The sequence below is a fragment of the Salvelinus sp. IW2-2015 genome, linkage group LG1, assembly GCF_002910315.2.
Source record: "Salvelinus sp. IW2-2015 linkage group LG1, ASM291031v2, whole genome shotgun sequence".
NCBI classification, from domain to species: Eukaryota; Metazoa; Chordata; class Actinopteri; order Salmoniformes; family Salmonidae; genus Salvelinus; species Salvelinus sp. IW2-2015.
Genome location: NC_036838.1, coordinates 42,385,012 through 42,406,005, shown reverse-complemented (window position 1 = coordinate 42,406,005; position 20,994 = coordinate 42,385,012). Strand labels below are relative to the sequence as shown.

The window sequence follows — 20,994 nt, the reverse complement described above, 5'->3', positions numbered from 1 at the left end:
GGTGAAAAATCTGCCTTGAGCAAGGCACTTAACCCTAATCGCTCCTATAAATTGCTTTGCATAAGTGTCTGCTAAAATATAAAGTTAGCTCATGTAATTTCACTTCAATTGCATTATTAGGATGTAAACTATATGAGGCTTTAATATGTCACAAAAGTTAACATTTAATTTGAAAAGAGACTGGATCCATCAATTGAGTGGATCTATCCCCTCTTCTAGCYAAAAGGAAACAAAGCTTGTGTATACGTCATGTGTGTGGCAACGACGTTACGAATAATAACACACTCACATTTGTGACGTTCTACATCAGAGACTGTCGGTTGATATTTATTGTCCGAGGCAGGGGTACAATTTTCATCAGGTAAGCAAATAAATAATGGTTCAATTATTAATTAAAGAGGTAAATGACGTAGTTATGTAAAGTGAGGCTGCAATCTCGTTAGAGTAAAGTACCATAACAGTTTAGCCAGCTAACGTTAGCCCTTTGCTAGCAGAACACTTGGCTAGSTAGCCTAGTTGTCAAACTAGCTAACACTCAACATCAATTAACGTTAATCAATCACATTGCTCATTTGCTTGTGTTTTGCTAGACAGTTTCACTGAAACCAGTTCGTCTCGTATTGTAGATAGCAGAAGAGGAAAGTGACAACATGCTAGCGTAGGTAACGCTAGCACAGAAATGCTATGTAATTTGTTTTTAAACATTATTTAACTAGGCAAGTCATTTAAGAACAAATTATCATTTACAATTACGGCCTACTTGTAAAGTCCTCTCCCCCGGCCAAACCCTGCCCTAAACAGGTGTTGTGCCGAAATGCTCCCCCTCCCTCGCGTGAACGTGCACRCACKCAATTSTTCATTGCTGCGACTTGCTTGCTAGTTGAGATTTCTGATCAGGTTAGGCTGCGTTTCATTATATATTTTATGTCGGTTTGATCGTGGGGCACTAGTAATATCTGCAGTTTTCGGTTTGGCTATTTGTTTCAAGTCTATTAGTCTATAAATAAATCTCCTTTCCAAAATTCGTCATCTCTACAATGTCTTATTCGACTAGTAGTTGTTCTGAAATGTTTATTGCTTGCCTACATTTGACTCTGTTTAATATAACACACATACATTAATTATTAATTTCGGTTGCCTATCCTGACATTAAGTTAATTCTATAGAAAGTATTTGACTCTAGCCACAAAATTAAGGAAATCTTGGGACTGTAAACGAGGCCTGTAAACTTCAGAATCATTTTGGTAACTCATGTTGACTAGTAGTGTGTGCCACAAAGCAAAATTAGAGTATAAATAAACAAACATTTATTTTAGAAACATTTTGTAATGTTTAAGAAAATAATGATAATACACAATAACATCACAAAGTTAAGTTTGTTAACAAACATTAAATAAGAAATACAAATTTAGATCTTTGCATAATACGATAAAATAAAAAATAAAATAAAACATAAAAAGACAAATAACAAACAAATATTGGAAAGCTGCAACCGCTCGACTGAAMATTTAGTCCACTTTTATGGAACGTTTTCCAGGTGATACCGTCGCCTGGAACTCAAGCCTAACCTAGTCCTGACAGGCAGCGCAGACATAATCCTCCAATGATGAGATGGTTTTCATACAGGACTGGTGGAACCATCGTGGGCACAACCAATCTGACATTTATGATGAAAAATGTTAATATATATAAAATAAAATAAACATTTTCTTGAAATACAATTATTTCATTTATTATCAGACAAAGCAGATGATACTACCTCTAGAACTTTTCAATTCTAAAGGCACATTTTTAGGAGTATGAATTTGTATAAGTAGTAATAAGCAATTACCCAGTTAGTGTCTTCCTCATTATTGTCCACCTCCCCACAGAAGTGGCACAGTTGGCTCAGGTTATCTAGCAAAACATAATGTCAAGTAGTCTATAAATCTTTACATGCATTTTTCTGAGCAAACAGGGAACAAGGGAATAGTTACAGAATTATTTAAATACATGTGTTTTAGTGGCCATCTAGTCAGAAGTTGGATCAAAGTTAACCTTGAAAGATGAAACCTTGAAACATGTTTTTTTATTAAATTAGAAATTGAACATAACAGCATTTGAGGAGAGTGACTGCTATTTCTTCTCTCATGATGTTAACATCTTTGTCCGTATTTGAAAAGACAAATCGACTCCTCCTTCAGAACACATTCAGCAAATTGGGAAAAACAGTTGTTTCCCCCAAAAAAATTGTTACACTTAAGATTCTRACATTTAAGATTTGAAGTATACAACACAGCTATAATATAATTTGACAGTTCTGTTTTGCCTTTTAGTCAGTATTTTATCAGTAGGTTCATTGTACATTGCCTTGAAAGTAAGTATGAGAGTATAAGTAAAGACCCCACAAGAAGTAACATCTTGTTGGCATGGGTGAGGAAGGGTACCACACGCCCATCTGGAGATATTACACCCCTTCTCAGGTGCGATCTGAACATATATGTTAATAAAAGTACAGCATTTTGAAACACTTTATTGATTACAATATAGAGATTAATAACAGAGGAGAATCTGAGAATGCAGGGATTCCAGCAGGATGTGAGTTSAAGTAGTCAAATCTGGAGCTGACAAAGGCTCTGACTTAGCATCTTGGGGTCATCGCTGGATGGTGTGGAGGAAGAAGCAGAACGTTCAGGTTAGGGCTGGAATGTAAATGACGTGATCATCTCAGATTATCTGACATCTGAGAATGGGCATCCCTCGGATGAAGAGCATCTCTGTCTTGCTGATWATGTGCTGTCATCCAAGTGGAAATGTCACCTGCATATCTGATGTAGGAAAAGAGATAAGTTGAGTATCCTGTGAATATGTTTATGTAGTGAGTGAGATATATATCTATTTTCAATGATCATTATTGTGTTTTGTGGTTGAGGGGTGGGGGAGGTTGATGGGGACGATGGAGGTGCTGGGGCTGTCCTATTGAGGGCGAAGAGACCTATTGGGGAGGGGATTCTTCATGGAGGCACATTCAGTCATAGTTTTGTTTATTATATTATACATATTYTTTTCTATTATTATAACAGTTTACTGTGATTATGGATATGCACTTATGTTGACTTGTATATTTGAACTTTCTTTTTGCCTAGAGTACACTTTAATTTTATTACTACTGTACCTACTACTAAAACAGAAAAAGTGTAAAGAAAAAATGTGGAAAAGCACAATGGGATGGGGATGGAGGGATGGATATAGAGAACAGTAGAGGGCTCTGAAAACTATTATTGCTGAAATAACCACTTMTTTTTGTGACTAGAGTCAAATACTTCCTGTGGCACACATCAGAGGGCATGATAGGTCATCAAAATTATTCTGAAGTGCCAGGCCTTGCAGTCCCAAAATAGATTGGGGGGGATTTCAACAGACACGAAAATGGCCTTGCCGACCCCCCTCCTTCTAATTTCCTTAACTTTGTGGCTAGAGTCAAATACTTTCTATAGAAAAAAACTTCACGTCAGGATAGGCAAATTAATAATTAATGTATGTGTTATTTTAAACAGAGGGAGTAAAATGTAGGCAAGCAATAAACATTTCAGAACAACTACTAGTCGAATAAGACATGGGAGAGATGACGAATTTTGGCAAAAAAAATATTTCTAGACTAATACACTTGAAACAAATAGCCAAACCCGAAAACTGCAGACATTTCTAGTGCCTCCCCTGCGATCAAACCACCATGAAAAATAAAGGGAAACGCAGCCTAACGTGATCAGAAATCTCAACTAGCAAGCAAGTCGCAGCAATGAATAATTGCGTGTGTGCACGTTCACGCGGGGGGTGGGGGGGGGGGGGGGGTTCTGGCAGGGAGAAGCTTTCCGGCACAACACCGGACGACGCTGGGCCAGTTGTGCGCTGTCCTATGGGACTCCCGGTTGTGATCCAGCCCGGGATCGAACCCGGGTCTGTAGTGACCTCCTAGCACTGCAATTCAGCGCCTCTCGGGAGGTGAAAAAGATCTTGGAGTTGCAGAACAAATAAATAGTTGCAGTCAGTTGTTTTGCTTGCACTGCTGTGATCGGCAGTTTAGCCCCATCGAAGTGTCATCAGCATGCTGTGACTTCAAACAAATTACTTTTCCATTAGAAATGAAAGTAATGTCTTGCTACAAGGTTCCTTGGCCTGAATAAACTAGCATTCACTTCTTCAGTTGTATGTAGCCTACACGCCTGTGATGTTCCTTTGTTGAATGGTGTTTTATTCCCACAGGTTAAGGACCCCAGGATGTTGCGTCTGCGTTGCAAAACCAAAAATGGGAGCCACATAATGCAGGGCCTGACGCATCAGTCCTGTGTGCAGGAGCTGAAGAGCAAGGTAGAGGAGCTGACTGGTATCCCCTGTGATGTACAGAAGATCATGGTTGGTTACCCTCCCTCTAGCTTGGACCTCCGAAACGGAGATGCTCACCTCAAGGACTACCCCATCAAATCAGGTAGGCTATGTTGTCTCTCTCTTCTCACTTGAATCAATCACTTGTGACTTTTACACAGCTGGATACACTTCACCATGCAGTGTCATGGCTGTATTTGATTAAGAAAATGACTGTGTTGCAGGAGACACTCTCATTGTTGAGGAGGAAGAGAAGAACAAGATGAAGACCCAGACAACCAATTCAGCTGTAACCAAGGGACCCCGCCTGGAGTCTCCCCCTGTGCTGGCCAGAAGGGTCGTTCCAGCAGACAACTCCTGCCTGTTCACCAGTGTCTCCTATGTGGTGGAGGGCGGGGTATACGACCTAGCGTGTGCCCCCGAGATGCGAGGCCTCATCGCCCAGATCGTGTCGAGTGACCCAACGGCTTACTCTGAGGCAGTTTTGGGAAAGACCAACGAGGAGTACTGCACCTGGATCCGACGTGACGACACCTGGGGCGGAGCTATAGAGGTGTCCATCCTGTCCAAATTCTACCAGTGTGAGATCTGTGTAGTTGACACGCAGACAGTGCGTGTGGATAGATTTGGTGAGGACGCTGGCTACCACAAACGTGTGCTGCTCATCTACGACGGCATCCACTACGACCCACTGCAGAAAGAAACGCCTGGTTCCGACACTCCGCCCCAGACCATCTTCTCCACCACAGATGACATCATCCTGGCCCAGGCCCTGGAGCTAGCGGACGAGGCGCGAAGGAAGCGGCAGTTTACGGACATCAACCGCTTTGCCTTGCGCTGCATGGTGTGTCAGACAGGCCTGGTAGGACAGAAGGAGGCCCGGGAACATGCCAAGGAGACGGGCCACACCAACTTTGGAGAGGTGTAAGTCAGAGCACTCCTCCTCCTCTCACACCCCCCCCTTACCTCACAACCACCACCCCCATGCCGTCACATCTGTGTCTGTACGATCCTCTACCTCACTTGGTCCAGCGAGATTCTGCAGACCCTTACCCGTTCAGTATTACTACTACAGCTGTTAGCTCACAGGCTAATCTACTGTAAGGTTCTGATCTCATACAAAATATCCTCTACAATTGTTTTAGGTAMATTTTTAAACTCAGTTTTGAGTCTTCACACTAAACTCAAAACACAGTGGGTGATTGTTTGTTGAAGTCTTGTTGCTCAGTAATGTAGCGTTTGTGGACACTAATGGAGCAGAAAACTTTCTTAATACCAAAATTGTAGATGCCTGGAAATGCCTTGCTTTTTCAGTTCTGACTTGTGGCACAACCGGCATGGATCGATAGTACTACAACAGGAATCTTTTTCCAGGGCCATTGTGACAAGATACATGTTTGATTTCACACATCAATGAAAAAATGATTTTGTTTGTGCCTCACTAGTACTTGGAAAAACAGTGATAACTGTTGCAAAATATMAAATATAAACCCAGTCAGTCACTTGGTAGAGAAGCTGTTATTTTATATTGGCAATGCATTTAATATTTGTAATAGCAGAGTTTAGCTAGATTCTTTATAGGTCAATACAACCCTAAATTATCCAACAATGGTGCTCTGACAACTGTATAAGCTATTGTGTAAGCTATTACTGAATTTATTTTGATATTTTCTGCATTGTGGGTTGTCAGGTGTTTGGATTGAAATATAGCTCTGCATTCATCTTGATGTGGAACATTAACATTTCATGCAATTATTATCATGCCATGGCACTCTAGCATCAAAAGGCCATGGCATTACCCACAGTGGGATTGGTTTTTTATTATATTTATTTGTGTCTATTTTATGTTGTAATTTGAATTATGGTATTTTGTATTACAGAGAATCGATAAGAATGCTACATGCTTATTTTATTTACATTTTAATCTTAAAATGATTAGACAGACTTACAATCTATATCATTCAGTCTATGTGATGAATCATTATATATTTGTAGTTCRGGTACTGCACACCATGTGCTTTGCTTTTCAACATTCTCTTCATGATAGTGTTTTTCTTTTTCATTTCCCATTAGCCTCTCACTCACACCCTGGAGGTCTTGTTAGACTAATGTGAGGACCACCAAATGATGTCATAGTTGTAATGTTGATCTATAACCATGTTTCCATCCAGTTTTTATGCAAGATAAGTCATACCATATTAAAAAAAAAMMCAGCTGTGATGGAAACAGGAATCTTCGGTACAGTTTTATAAATGCAGACAGATTATTTGTTCGTTCGACATGGTGGGTTCTTTTTGTCTTTAAAATTAATTATGCGAGAAATGGTGGAAACACCTTTATGCGCAAATATTGATATAATAACCATCATATTGACTTAAACTTGGAGTCACGCAATTATATGGTGTGTGTGGTTCTTCCACTACTACTGGAAACCATATAGTTTATTAGGCTGCAGATGAAATGAGTTCTGAACTTCACAGGCTGGTAAAAGTGCACAATGTTGAACTTGATGCTCCTTTCCAATAAATATTCTGGTGACATGACTGCAGTTTGACCAACAAATATTTTCGCCCTTATCCGTAATAATCTCATCATATAGACTAGCCTATTCGCACTATATCTGCAAGCTGTTGGCTAGAGCGCACTTGCCAAGACTAGAGTAGGCACATCTTGCTATTTAACTCAACAGTTTGTGTCAAAACTATCAGTGGAGTTGAAAATGTGATGTAAACACATTGAACTTTAGATTTTATTTGGAACATGAAAACTTTAGTGAAATAATACATTGTGTGCTCTACGTCATCATGCACTGATTTTGATCCGCAACAAGTCAGTTTGGTGGAAAAAGCGCATATTTTCTTTATGCGTATGTTAGAATATGCAATAAAATCTGTCTCCAATTGGATGGAAACCTAGCAACTGTGTGTTCAATCTAAATGCATGAGAGGAAGACTGCCACTGTTCKACTTTCACAGATGACAGCCACCATGATCTCATGCCTTGCTCTTGAAGCGGAGCCATTGAGATGGTTGAACCCTATAATTCTCACACATGAAAATACATGAATTCGGCCTCCCGGGTGGCGCAGTGGTCTAGGGCACTGCATCGCAGTGCTAGCTGCGCCACCAGAGTCTCTGGGTTCGCGCCCAGGCTGTCGCAGCCGGCCGCGACCGGGAGGTCCGTGGCATAGCGTCGTCCGGGTTAGGGAGGGTTTGGCCGGTAGGGATATCCTTGTCTCATCGCGCTCCAGCGACTCCTGTGGCGGGCCGGGCGCAGTGCGCGCTAACCAAGGGGGCCAGGTACACGGTGTTTCCTCCGACACATTGGTGCGGCTGGCTTCMGGGTTGGAGGCRCGCTGTGTTAAGAAGCAGTGYGGCTTGGTTGGGTTGTGYTTCGGAGGACRCATGGCTTTCGACSTTCGTCTCTCCCGAGCCCGTATGGGAGTTGTAGCGATGAGACAAGATAGTAATTACTAGCGATTGGATACCACGAAAATTGGGGAGAAAATGGGATTAAAAAAATATATATATATAAAAAAAATTAAAAAAAATTAAAAAAATACATGAATTCTGACGGTTTTCTTCAAGAGGTTGATACTGTTGTTACTGGCATAAATAATCATATAATTTTGGGTTGTTGGCAGAGATGAACGGCTGGGGATTTGTTTTTTCCCCCCATCTAACTATTAATGCAGTCTAAAAGCTCTCGCACATMATTTCTCAAAACAAAATATTTATTTTAGCTTTTGTCAGCTGGTCGTAAACAGACTCCAAAGTGTCCCCTATACAATTCAGAAAACTCCTTTGACTTGTTATTTATAGAAAATGGACAGGATGTATGAGCATTATGAATGCTTGTYTTACAATGAAATAATCTGGGTCAGGGCCGGCTTTGTGTGGAATATGTTTCCCTGTTCTTGCTTGGACTTTTCAAAGACTTGTGTGTAAGAGGTCTGGGGCAAGGTTCTAGTGGGTGTTGATTTGACTCAAATAAGACTTCTCCCACAACCCATTACATGGATGTTCAAGGAAACGTTCAATGAATGTTGCACTCAAAGCACTACAGAGAAACTGGGTTTACTTGATTTTTCCAATGTTGTGTCACAATAAAATAAATCATTTAGGATATTATTTGAGTGAATGTGTTTTTGTATTCGGTTTTAGATTCTAATGTGCTTTAAGCCCTACATATTGATACTATTGTCAACCAATGAAAGATCTCTAGTAGAAAGAGGAGGAAGGGAAGCGCTACTAAGGTACACAATAGTACATTTTGGTAGATAGAAGGTGCTCTTTGGTAAAAGGGGTAAATTGGTCATTCAAAAAGAAAGAGGACCAAGGCACTCTTCATATAATTAATTAAAATGCCTTCATTAGTATGGCATGTTCAATAGAAAACAAAGTTTTAAAATAGATTTTAAAAACTTTGTTTCTATTGAACATGCCATACTAATAAAGGCATTTAATTAATATAATTATTATGAAGAGTGCCTTGGTCCTCCTTTTTTAATGAAAGATCTCTTAGCAATAGTATGGCTGCCATTCACTGTTACCCTACTGAAATGTAGGCTACTCTGTTCTAAACAGTGGTACAAGGGTCTCTCTGTTGGATTACACTTTAGTTCTATGTTGTGAAGCATCTCTCTTGATGAGGGCATGAAAATGTGGAGCTCTAGTAACCTTAGACACCATCAGTAAGGCCGATTCAGACATAGGAAATGTACGCCTATCCTATGCACTTCTAAGTATTTTCACGCTCAGAATTAAATTTCATTCAACCCTGAAAATCCTCCACTTGCTGGCCAACAGATTTTCTCGTGGAGTTTTCATTCAATAGGGTTTTCCAGTACATTTATCTTAAGCCATCCCTTTAAAGACGGTTTTTAGTTTGAATATTTGTTGACAGACTGACTAGAATATATCGAGAGAACGGCTTCAGAATATTAGGGATCAATGAAAGAAAGCCATATTCTTCTCCGTTTTCAGCACCAATTGGTAGATTAAAAAATACTCTGCTCTTGTACATTATTAGGTTTAGGAAAGTATTTATGAATCATTAAAAAACATGGTTTGGAGAGCCTTTACACACATTCTGAAAATTGCCACATTCAGTTCTTTCAACCAATGGTAATGTTGGAAGGTTAGTGTTACAGTTGAAGTCGGAAGTTTACTACACCTTAGCCAAATACATTTAAACTCAGTTTCACAATTCTTGACATTTATTCCTAGTAAACATTCCCTGCCTTAGGTCAGTTAGGATCACCACTTTATTTTAAGAATGTGAAAAGTCAGAATAATAGTAGAGAGAATTATTTATTTCAGCTTTTGTTTCTTTTCATCACATTCCCAGTGGGTCAGAAGTTTACGTACACTCAATTAGTATTTGGTAGCATTGCCTTTAAATTGTTTAACTTGGGTCAAATGTTTCTGGTAGCCTTCCACAAGTTTCCCACAATAAGTTGGGTGAATTTTGGCCTATTCCTCCTGACAGAGCTGGTGTAACTGAGTCAGGTTTGTAGGCCTCCTTGCTCRCACACACTTTTTCAGTTCTGCCCACAAATTTTCTATGAGATTGAGGTCAAGGCTTTGTGATGGCCACTCCAATACCTTGACATTGTTGTCAGACTGCTCTATCAAATCATATAATTAATTATAATAAACACACAGAAATACAAGCCTTAGGTCATTAATATGGTCAAATCTGGAAACTATCATTTAGAAAACAAAACGTTTATTATTTCAGTGACATACGGAACATTTCCATATTTTATCGAACCGGTGGCATCCATAAGTCTAAATATTGCTGTTACATTGCACAACCTTCAATGTTATGTCATAATTATGTAAAATTCTGGCAAATTAATTACGTCTTTGTTAGGAAGAAATGGTCTTCACACAGTTCGCAATGAGCCAGGCGGCCCAAACTGCTGCATATACCCTGACTCTGCTTGCACASAACGCAAGAGAGGTGACAATTTCCCTAGTTAATATTGACTGCTAACATGAATTTCTTTTAACTAAATATGCAGGTTAAAAAAAATATATACTTCTGTGTATTGATTTTAAGAAAGGCATTGACGTTTATGGTTAGGTACATTGGTGTAACAACAGTGCTTTTTTCGCAAATGCGCTTGTTAAATCACCACCCGTTAAGCGAAGTAGGCTGTGATTCGATGATAAATTAACAGGCACCGCATTGATTATTTGCCACGCAGGACAAGCTAGTTAAACTAGTAATATCATCAACCATGTGTAGTTAACTAGTGATTATGTTAAGATTGATTGTTTTTTATAAGATAAGTTTAATGCTAGCTAGCAACTTACCTTGGCTCCTTGCTGCACTTGCGTAACAGGTGGTCAGCCTGCCACGCAGTCTCCTCGCGGAGTGCAATCTAATCGGCTTCCAAAAATACCGATTACCGATTGTTATGAAAACTTGATATCGGCCCTAATTAATCGGTCGACCTGGAGCAGTGGCTTCTTCCTTGCTGAGCGGCCTTTCAGGTTATGTCGATATAGGACTAGTTTTACTGTGGATTTGGATACTTTTGTACCCGTTTCCTCCAGCATCTTCACAAGGTCTTGCTGTTGTTCTGGGATTGATTTGCACTTTCCGCACCAAAGTACGTTCATCTCTAGGAGACAGAACGTGTCTTCTTCCTGAGCGGTATGATTACTGCGTGGTCCCATGGTGTTTATACTTGCATACTATTGTTTGTACAGATGAACGTGGTACCTTCAGGTGTTTGAAAATTGCTCCCAAGGATGAACCAGACTTGTGGAGGTCTAGAATTTTTGGGGCTGATTTCTTTTGATTTTCCCATGATGTCAAGCAGAGGCACTGAGTTTGAAGGTAGGCCTTGAAATACATCCACAGGTACACCTCCGATTGACTCAAATTATGTCAATTAGCCTATCAGAAGCTTCTAAAACCATGACATCATTTTCTGGAATTTCTGGAATTTTCAAGCTGTATAAAGGCACAGTCAATTTAGTGTATGTAAAYTTCTGACCCACTGGAATTGTGATACAGTGAATTACAAGTGAAATAATCTGTCTGTAAACAACTGTTGGAAAAAGGACTTGTGTCATGCACAAAGTAGATGTCCTAACCGACTTGCCAAAACTATAGTTTGTTAGCAAGACATTTGTGGAGTGGTTGAAAAACTAGTTTTAATAACTCCAACCTAAGTGTAGGTTAACTTCCGACTTCAACTGTACATATAATTATAATAGGGAGAATAGTGTACAATAGTAGGCTATACCCTCGTCTATTGCCTGCACTAACTATGGCACTGTGTGATGACACRGGCAAGTATTGCGCCGTGCATCAGGTTCAAACTGTTACGGCTTGGTCTGATGATTAAAGTAGCCTACATGTTTTTTCTTTATGATCAACTGTTACTAATGATCCTCAGCAACAACCACACGGCCTGATGGCGTTTACAGAGGAAGCAAATGAAGGTAAACGGAAARAAATGTATTAAATGGAATGATAATGTAAGCTATACCAAGTGAAGGGAACTAACAGTAAATTGGCAGTTGAACATGTGTGGTTATAAGCTTCAGCTTGTTAGGGATAGGCATCCTGTCAATGGGACAGTTGTAAATCATGTAGTGTCGTGTCATGATCGCAGATTTGAGAGAAACAACAAATGTCGGTACATATAAGTGTCTTATATCGGCTGAAAGCTTAAATTCTTGTTAATATAACTGCACTGTCCAATTTACAGTAGCTATTACTGCGAAAAAATGCCATGCTATTGTTTGAGGAGAGCTCAAAACAACAAAACACTTTTCACCGCGACAGGTTTGATAAATTCACCTCTGAAGGTGAAATGTGTACTTACATTCTGAAATATTGCTCTGATTTATCGTCCCAGAGATAACATGAAGTGTCGTTTTGTTAGATAAAATCCTTTTTYATATCCTAAAAATGTCCATATATATAGCATGCACAATCGATTTTGTATTTCCACTCGTTCAATTTGCAAAGAAAGGAATCTGTGAAAATCTAACCCTAAACGTTGTTTCAACCAGTCAAATGACGTTCATATTTATTCCTCAGAGATCCTAGAACATAACCAGACTTCACTCTATCATTAGGAGTGTAGTATATCCTATAGGACACCAAATTTGGTCAGAGAGCGACGCCTTCATGGTGCGCCGATGACACGGGCGGTCTTCACTTGATTGACTTTGTCAAATAAGCACCAATCGGGGTCAAACAAAGCTAACTAGATAGCCAATGAGCTGGGCTTTACGGGAGTATGCGGAAGTATACCCCGTATCTGTCGCACAATTTTGCTGCTAACCTTRTGCGACAGCAAGCCTTTTCCTTTTGGACAAAAATTGCAAGACTTTAGAGAGTTATGAAGTTATGAAAACTGGGTGTTTTGCAAATGTTGAACTTATAATATGGCTACTAATACTGGAAAAGCTAAATCAAAGTCCAAGTACACAGATTTGACCATATTCTTGCAGAAAAATGTAATGTAAATATACATTTGGGCAAATCGTGAAGGACACCTGGTAACTTCACACTAAATGTCATGTAGCTTGCTCATATTTCAAGTTATCAGTCTGAAACTTACCTTGCCCATACACTACTGCCCTCTTGTGGACACCATTGGAATTCACAACCAGAGTGATGGATAGATTTGGGACCTTTCTGGTGCATTTCAAAGATGGTGATAGAAAAAAATACAAAAAAACTGTTGTTTTTTTCTTTGTATTTTCTTCTACCAGATCTATTGTGTTATATTCTCCTACATTCAATTCACATTTCCACAAACTTCAAAGTGTTTCCTTTCAAATGGTACCACGAATATGCATATGCTTGCTTCAGGGCCTGATCTACAGGCAGTTAGATTTGTGTATGTCATTTTAGGCGAAAATTGAARAAAAAGGGGCTATCCCTAACAAGATTTATCAAGCCTACGGATGGTCGATACGGATAGTGGTTAACATTTAATATGATAGAAACAGAAATCCGCGGTAGCCTATAATTAAGACATTTGAATGCCCATCCCTGCAAGTTAAAAAGCTGTACAATTTAAATTCTGCATAATGGCACAGTATTTCATAAACTTTACAGTGGGAAAATTGATATGTTGATATGCTCCAGTTTGCTGCCATATGACTGGTTTCACATTTGTAAAATAGAGGTAAAATAGATCTAAAATAAGTGTAATTTATATTTACAATTCCCTTTTCCAAAACGGATTACTCATTTACGTAGCTCTTATCTCTCATCAAGTTCTAAATTACAGTGCATGGAGAATAATGTTATTTCTATCGGGAWAAATAAGGTAGATGCTTTTCCCACTTGAAACAGGTTTGTTTGCTATACCTTATTCATGGTTTCCTCGTTCATAAAGGTGGTGGAATTATTATGGAATTAAGTCAAGGTCAGAATATAGCTTACCTGTAGACAAACCTCCGCCACACCTTCATTTATTCGATTTCCGTCCCAAACTAATAGCGTGTAAATAGCATGCTTTTTTCATGCTTAAGTTCAAGGTCAGAATATGCATAGAGAGACAAGTGGAAAAAAGGGAATTATGTTCCATTTCCGCACACTTAACTCAGGACAAAATTCCCCCCTAACTGAATACAGTAATGCTGCTTAGATTTGTTTTCCTTATGATAAACCCTGTACAATGCAGATGGGATTGATTTCAAACTCACGTTGATGAGCCAGTGAATATTTAATTGGAAGTATTTTAGGATGTCAGCAAAAAGGCTATGACATGGCAATGCTATTGCAGTATATATATACTGTATATATTTTTTTATCTTGCACAATTTACTTTGTAGATTCACTTTAATATTTTGTCATGGGTAATATTTTATCTTGGTTGATAGTTTGCTGTATAGCCTAAACAGTCCATAATTATTCACTGACCAAAGGCTGTTATAATGAATCCCAATCCTACAAACATGATTAAATCAATGTAATCATTGCCAACTGGATTAGACATGTTATTTTAAGGAACCTTCAATCTCCAACAATATGATTGGGAACCTGTGCATGACAACAGTGACACACCGCTACATTCAGGGCCATTCCTACACAGGTATTCTGAGAATATAAAACACTAGTGGTAGGCATTTTTTGTAGATACTATAACAAAATTGCTTACCGATTCAAGGATCAAGGTTAACACCACTAAAACATATAGTTAACCTACTACTACATAGATGTGTAGCTTGAATGAAGCCTCAACAGCTTAGGTGTACTGTACTATGATTGGTTAAGAATGTGTAGCACATGGTTTATTATCACCTGTAGTAGCAAGGTGCTGAACAGAAGCGCAGACGGTACAGGCAGGCAACAGGTGGACGGACAAGCCCTGCGCAATTGATGGAATGTGGGGTTATTAGCACAAATCCTGTAAAATTGCAACAAATTACTGGTAAGCTTAATTATAATACAATASAGAATAGCTACTTGTATATTTTTATATGATAAAATAATGATTCTGAATGGTTCTTGAAATTAAAACAAATGTATAGCCTACATAGATTTAGCTGTAAACTATCTGCATGGCTACTGTATATTGCCTAGATTGTATGGCAACTATTGATAATACAGATCAATTGACCTTCTTGAATAAGACACAAGACCAGCACGGCATACATTTACTCACTAGTTATACAATTGCCTCTGTACAAACATACTGAGTCCAATGGGAGTGTCAAGATCAGAAAAAGACATTGACCATGGTGTTGAATATCTGCTCGCAACTTTTAACCTGCTTTATGACAACAAAGTGTTAATCCCCTTATGTTATTGCCCCCAGTGCATGTGTATGTTTGAGCAAATCATGCAACAATGTTTACAATATAGTCCTGAATTGATGGAGAATGACACATTTGTTTTTCCATTGTGTGTCAGGTGACTCACCATCACAGACACAAATGGGTTGTATTCAATATGTATTCAGTAAGCCCTTTGAGCAGTTGACAGGAACGCTGTTCTCGCTAATAAGTATATGTACTTCTATGTCAGAAGTGGTGAGTTGAAGTAATGATTAACTAGATGATCTGAGATCTGTCATTCTGAGGAAATTAGCATGTTGTCACAGCACCTGCGGGACATAGCTAATCTCTGTAAATACTGTACAACAACTGATAATACTGTGTGGTGATAACCTGCATMTATTTTCCCTTCTTTCACCCATAGGGCAGGCTGATCATACACATTGGCATGATAGGGGCATAAGGGTTCAAGTCTTTTGTGTGTCTTGGTTAAACCTCTGAAATATATAACACAAAACACAATGGAGGTTATTCATTTCATATCTTTTGCATATCTCATATCTAGTGAAACATCTGTAGGGAACATTGGAATGTGTTATACAGTAGGAGACTAATAACCACAGATAAGACATTTTATTACTTTTCTATCCAGTATCGACTGTATTATTCATTTTTGTCACACTCTTTTGTTGTGAATCAGAATAGATGAGGCTGTGTGCTCTACATTGTCTGCTTGAGGTGCCACTGCCCTGCTATTTGCATTAGATCAGTCCCGATTGGCACAGATTAAAAGACAATAAACATTATCACGAACATTGTTACATTCAAAATCACATTTCAAGAGCAGATAGAGATTTGGATAGAGATYTTACATAAATGCATGTGGATAGAGGACTTAACTTCCACAGGGAAATTGCCTGGTATGGAGTAACATGACAAATCCTGAGCAGTGAACAGAACAGAACTGCTATTGTCTCTCTACTGACCCACTCAGGTGTTGAAACCACTCCATTTCTTCTAAAACACCCCTCAATCAGGGAGTACTTTATTATGATATCAGACTCTCAGACTATTTAATTAGAGGTTCATATCTCACATCTGTTTGTTTGTTGTGTATTCACACATAATATGGAAAATGGTGTGAAAGACATTGTTCAACAATTACCTACATCATTCTACATTTTCAAAGGCATAATTTAACAAACAAGCAAGGCTACTTTATCTATCCCAACAGGTATATGGTTAAGTAGGATGTAGAGTTAAGGAGAGATATCATTTGTATTGCCTTTCATTCTTGCTGAAATTGATCCTTCTGAAGGAGATTAGAGTAGTGTGTGCTGTAATCTGAGTCACATGTGACCAGGAAGAGTAGTTAGCTAAAATATCTCACAGAAATAGACTTAGCCACGATACCCTGACTGTGATATAAAAAGGTTTAGAAAGGTGTGTGTGTGAGAGAGAGTTTGATAGGGAGACAATAGATTATGTGAAACGGATTATAATAATTGATTAGCTAAGTTTTATTTGTGGATAATTAGATAAGAACATGTGAAATAGGAATGTGTGGAATTATCAAAGTACCCAAGTGTAATTAATGAAGTTGTTTTGTATTTATTTTTAACAGAGAGAGAGAAAGGTTTTCTACTACCAACTTCTATTACTACCTTGGACTCCTTCATCCTTACAATGCCAAAGAGTGACACATGGCCGGGTGGTGTCGCCATAGAGACAATGAATGGCATGGACAGTGCAGGCAGCTGTGACAGTGTTGTCAGCATGAACTCTGGATTTGTAAGTACATTTGTTATCCTCACATTTCTCAAGGTATATTCCTGAACCTGCAAAATAAGTTTTGCTAAATACATTTTATGACAAATGACTGCGTCTCACATAGAACTAAACAGCTCAGAATGAACTGAATTGACAATACCGTAAGCGTGTTGTGGGGTTTTAAGTGTTTTTAAATTGGTCTTGTGTGTCTTGCAGAGTGACGATAGCTTTGAGCACCTGTCTGCTGAGGAGAGGGCATGTCTCATGTTCTTGGAAGAGACCATAGAGTCCCTAGAGACTGAGGAGGACAGTGGACTATCCAATGATGAGCCTGACCGCCTGCCCACCCCTGGCAATGTGGCCACCAAGATGGCCCACCTCTCTGCCTCCATGGGCCAAAACAAACTCAACAGTGAGTGACCTGCCCAGGAGGGAATTAGATCCTCTTGAATATCGAAAGCATCTAATGAGAATTCTGTTTCTCTTTCAGATGTATCAAAATATCCCAGAGAGCAGAACGGTTACCTGGTTCCTACTCCGTTCATCCTGGCCAACAGCACCTCCTGCATCCTGCCAAAGGCTAGGCCAGGCATACCCCAAGATAAGGAGAACTCTCTCTCAAAGCCCCAGGTCACTGCCTTGGACAACATGCCATGTCAGGGCAACCACCCTTGTTTACCCCCTGAGGTCAATGTTGTTGTGATTCCCCCTCCGTCAAAGCCCAAAGACTACCCTGGTCAGAGACCACCTCCTTCACCAAGAGGCCCTCTGTCCTATGAAGCCCTAGTGCATCTGAGGAAGAGTGCCTCCATGAAGAGAACCCCTCAAAGTCCCACAGCTGAGACCAGAGACTGGAACAGGCAGCCCTCTGCATCAGACATACCCATTCACCCGCATCATGGAAGCACACCCAGAGGCCGCTCAGTCACCCCAGCCCAAGGGATACTCCCCCGGGAGCCCAGCAAGCACAAGGCCAGTCCTCCAGACGTGTTCCCCAAAAAAAACAAAATCCCTTCCCACATTGCTGTGAATACCCAAAGGGATACTGCTAACCCCACTACAGACTCCAGTGCCCCTTCCTTGGGCTCATTGCCCAGGGACAGGCGTTTGTCGGACCCACAGAAGGTGAGAAATGATGCCTTACAAAAGCTGGGGCTCCTGAGAGACAATAATGAGTCCCAACCTGAGCCTGTTACGCCCCTGTGCACCTCCAAATCTCACTCCTCCTTGGAACTAACTTCAGCCCGTGTGGGAGTCAAAGCTCCACCTCATGGTAACCCAACAAGAAGCCAGCCCTCAACTACCTCCCAGGGACCCAGAGAATCTAACAGCAGGCCAGTAAAAAGCAGCAGCAGCTTCCTCCATCGCTCTAGTGAGGAGCAGCCCACCGCCCCCCTCTCACACCCGTCCAAACCCAGTGGGGTCAAAGCTGCCACCCTGGAGCGCTCAGGGGTGGGGCTTGGGAGCTACATGGCCGACCATGGGATACATTCCGATCCCCGCTCCGCCACCCTGGGCAGCCAGAGGGAGGGTGGACGTTGCACCCCATCTGCTCCCAACAAAGCCTCAGAACAGGTGGAAACAACCCCCGCTGCTCAGCCAGTGTTCCCCCACAAGACCCTGCACTGCCCAGGCTTCAGTGTGGTGATGATGCCCAGCATGGGAGAAGACAGACGAGAGGCACTTAGGAAGCTGGGGCTGCTGAAAGACTAGGCCCGGAGAGAAGGCAGCCAAAATATCTGCCCAGTGGATAAACAGATATACAGAGGGTATCAAATGAAACACACTTCCACCACCTTAGGGAGGGAAGCAGACAAAAGTGGCGATTGAACCGATTTCTGTAAATATTTTGAGCATTGAACATGCTGGCTTTTCAGGAAAGACTGGCCTCTTTCTTCCATTTCTCTCTTTAAGAGAGTACTGCAGTTTAATTTACTCAGTAGTGCCGGGCAATTAACTGTCATTTAGTTTCAATAATTTGAATTCCATTTTGTTCAGTTTTTTTCTTCTTCTGTAAGCTCAATATAAACATTGCACAGTTTCTCTAGCGATAAAGCAGATCAAGCCTGAACTGTGTGAAGCCTGAACTGAACTGTGGAGAGTTGTAGTTTCCAACAGGCCAATATTCTACATAGTTACGGCCAATATTCTACATAGAAAACATGGTAATTAACTACAATGATGATAATCCATTGCGCCTACTTGTCCGTCTGTGTGTTTGTTTTACGCCTGTTACGTTGCGTTAGTGTGTGGCAGACACAGAGGGCAAGAGAAGAGACAGAAGAATGCTCGATCAGAAGGGATAGAGAGTAGTTGCTTCAGGAGTTATATCTACCTAAAAATATTTGATCTAAGTATGCCTTATTTACTTTGAAGAACTACTAAAATAGTGATTAAGTCAGACAGCATAGGCAGCAGCTATATATAAACCGAACCGACCTCAAAAAGCACTAATTTACTGTTACCGCAATTTAATTTTCATGTCAGTTGTTTAACAACATTATATTTTTACATTGTTTTTCTATGATTTTGTTGTCGCAGAATCAGTCACTGAACACTCTTTTAAAGCAGATCAGAGAAGTGTCTATCATAATTATTCACCCCCTTACATGTAGTTGCTTTACAAAGTGGGATTTAAAGGGATTTATTGTGATTTTTTTCTCATTGATCTACAGAAAATACTCTATAACATCAAAGTGAAAAGAAAATTATATAAATGTTTACAAATAAACAAAAATACATAACTAAAATGTATTGGTTATATAAGTATTCAACCCATATGTTATGGAAAGCCTAAGTAATAATTCAACCACAAAGACCAGAGAGGTTTTCCAATGCCTTGCAAAGAAGGGCACCAATTGGTAGATGGGTAAAAAAAAAAGCAGACACTGAATATCCTTTTAAGCATGGTGAGGTTATTAATTAGGCTTTGGATGGTGTATCAATACATTAAGTCACTACAAAGATACAGGCGCCTTCCTAACTGAGTTGCCAGAGAGGAAGGAAACTGCTCAGGGATTTCACCATGCCAATGGGGATTTTAAAATAGTTACAGAGGATAATGGCTGTGATAGAAGAAAACTGAGGATGGATTAACATTATTGTAGTTACTCCACAAYACTAACCTAAATGACAGAGTGAAAAGAAGAAAGCCTGTAYAGAAAAATATGTCAAAGGAATTAACTTTTTGTTTTGAATACAAACCGCTATGTGTGGGGCAAATCCAACACATCTCTGAGTGCCACTCTCCATATTTTCAAACATGGTGGTGGCTGCATCATGATATGGGTATGCTCRTAATTGGCAGGGATGGGAGTTTTTCAGGATAAAAAGAAACGGAGTGGAGCTAAGCACTGGTAAAATCATAGAGGAAAACCTGGTTTAGTCTCCTTTCCACCAGACACTGGGAGACAATTTCCCCTTTCAGCAGGACAATAACCTAAAACCCAAGGCCAAATATACACTGGAGTTGCTTACCAAGACCACATTGAATGTTCCTGAGTACAGTTTTGACTTAAATCGTCTTGAAAATCTATGGCAAGACTTGAAAATAGCTGTCTAGCAATGATCAACAACAAACTTGACAGAGCTTGAAGAATTTTGAAAAGAATAATGGCATAATATGGCATAATCCAAGTGTGCACAGCACTAAGTGGCCGATTCGGACCCTAGTTAAGCCGCGTAAATGGAACCCGCTATTCCTTTGGGGTGGAGATCTAATAAATGAAGGTGTGGCGGAGGTGTGTCTACAGATATAGCGTATTCTGATCTTGACTTAATTCCCTAATAATTCCACCACCTTTACACGTGAGGAAACCATAAATAAGGTCTAGCGAACCCACCAATTCCAAGTGGAAAAAGCATCTACTTAATTTTTTMCGATAKAAATAATGCTATTTTCCATGCAATGTAATTTACAACTTGTTAAGAGCTATTGATAAGATCTAGGTAAATGAGTAATCTGTTTGGCTAAGGGAATTGTAAATATAAATCACACTTGTTTTAGATCTCTTTTACTTTATAATCGCTGGAGACAAATGTGAAACCAGTCATATGGCAGCAAACAGGAGCATATCAACATACCCACGGTAAAGTTTAT

The 20,994-nt window shown here is 39.9% G+C and overlaps 1 protein-coding gene and 1 pseudogene across 1 annotated transcript; both read left to right on the top strand.

Annotated features, from left to right (window-relative positions):
• The first annotated feature begins 295 nt into the window (after positions 1 to 295).
• LOC111967867 (ubiquitin thioesterase OTU1) lies at positions 296 to 5,379 on the top strand. The gene is made up of 3 exons (XM_023993288.2): positions 296 to 361; positions 4,243 to 4,465; positions 4,587 to 5,379. Exons 2-3 carry the CDS (start codon positions 4,258 to 4,260, stop codon positions 5,288 to 5,290), a joined length of 912 nt encoding a protein of 303 aa, XP_023849056.1. The 5' UTR covers positions 296 to 361; positions 4,243 to 4,257; the 3' UTR covers positions 5,291 to 5,379.
• An 11,332-nt stretch (positions 5,380 to 16,711) lies between these two features.
• LOC111976464 (specifically androgen-regulated gene protein-like) lies at positions 16,712 to 19,586 on the top strand (annotated as a pseudogene).
• Positions 19,587 to 20,994: the final 1,408 nt, after the last annotated feature.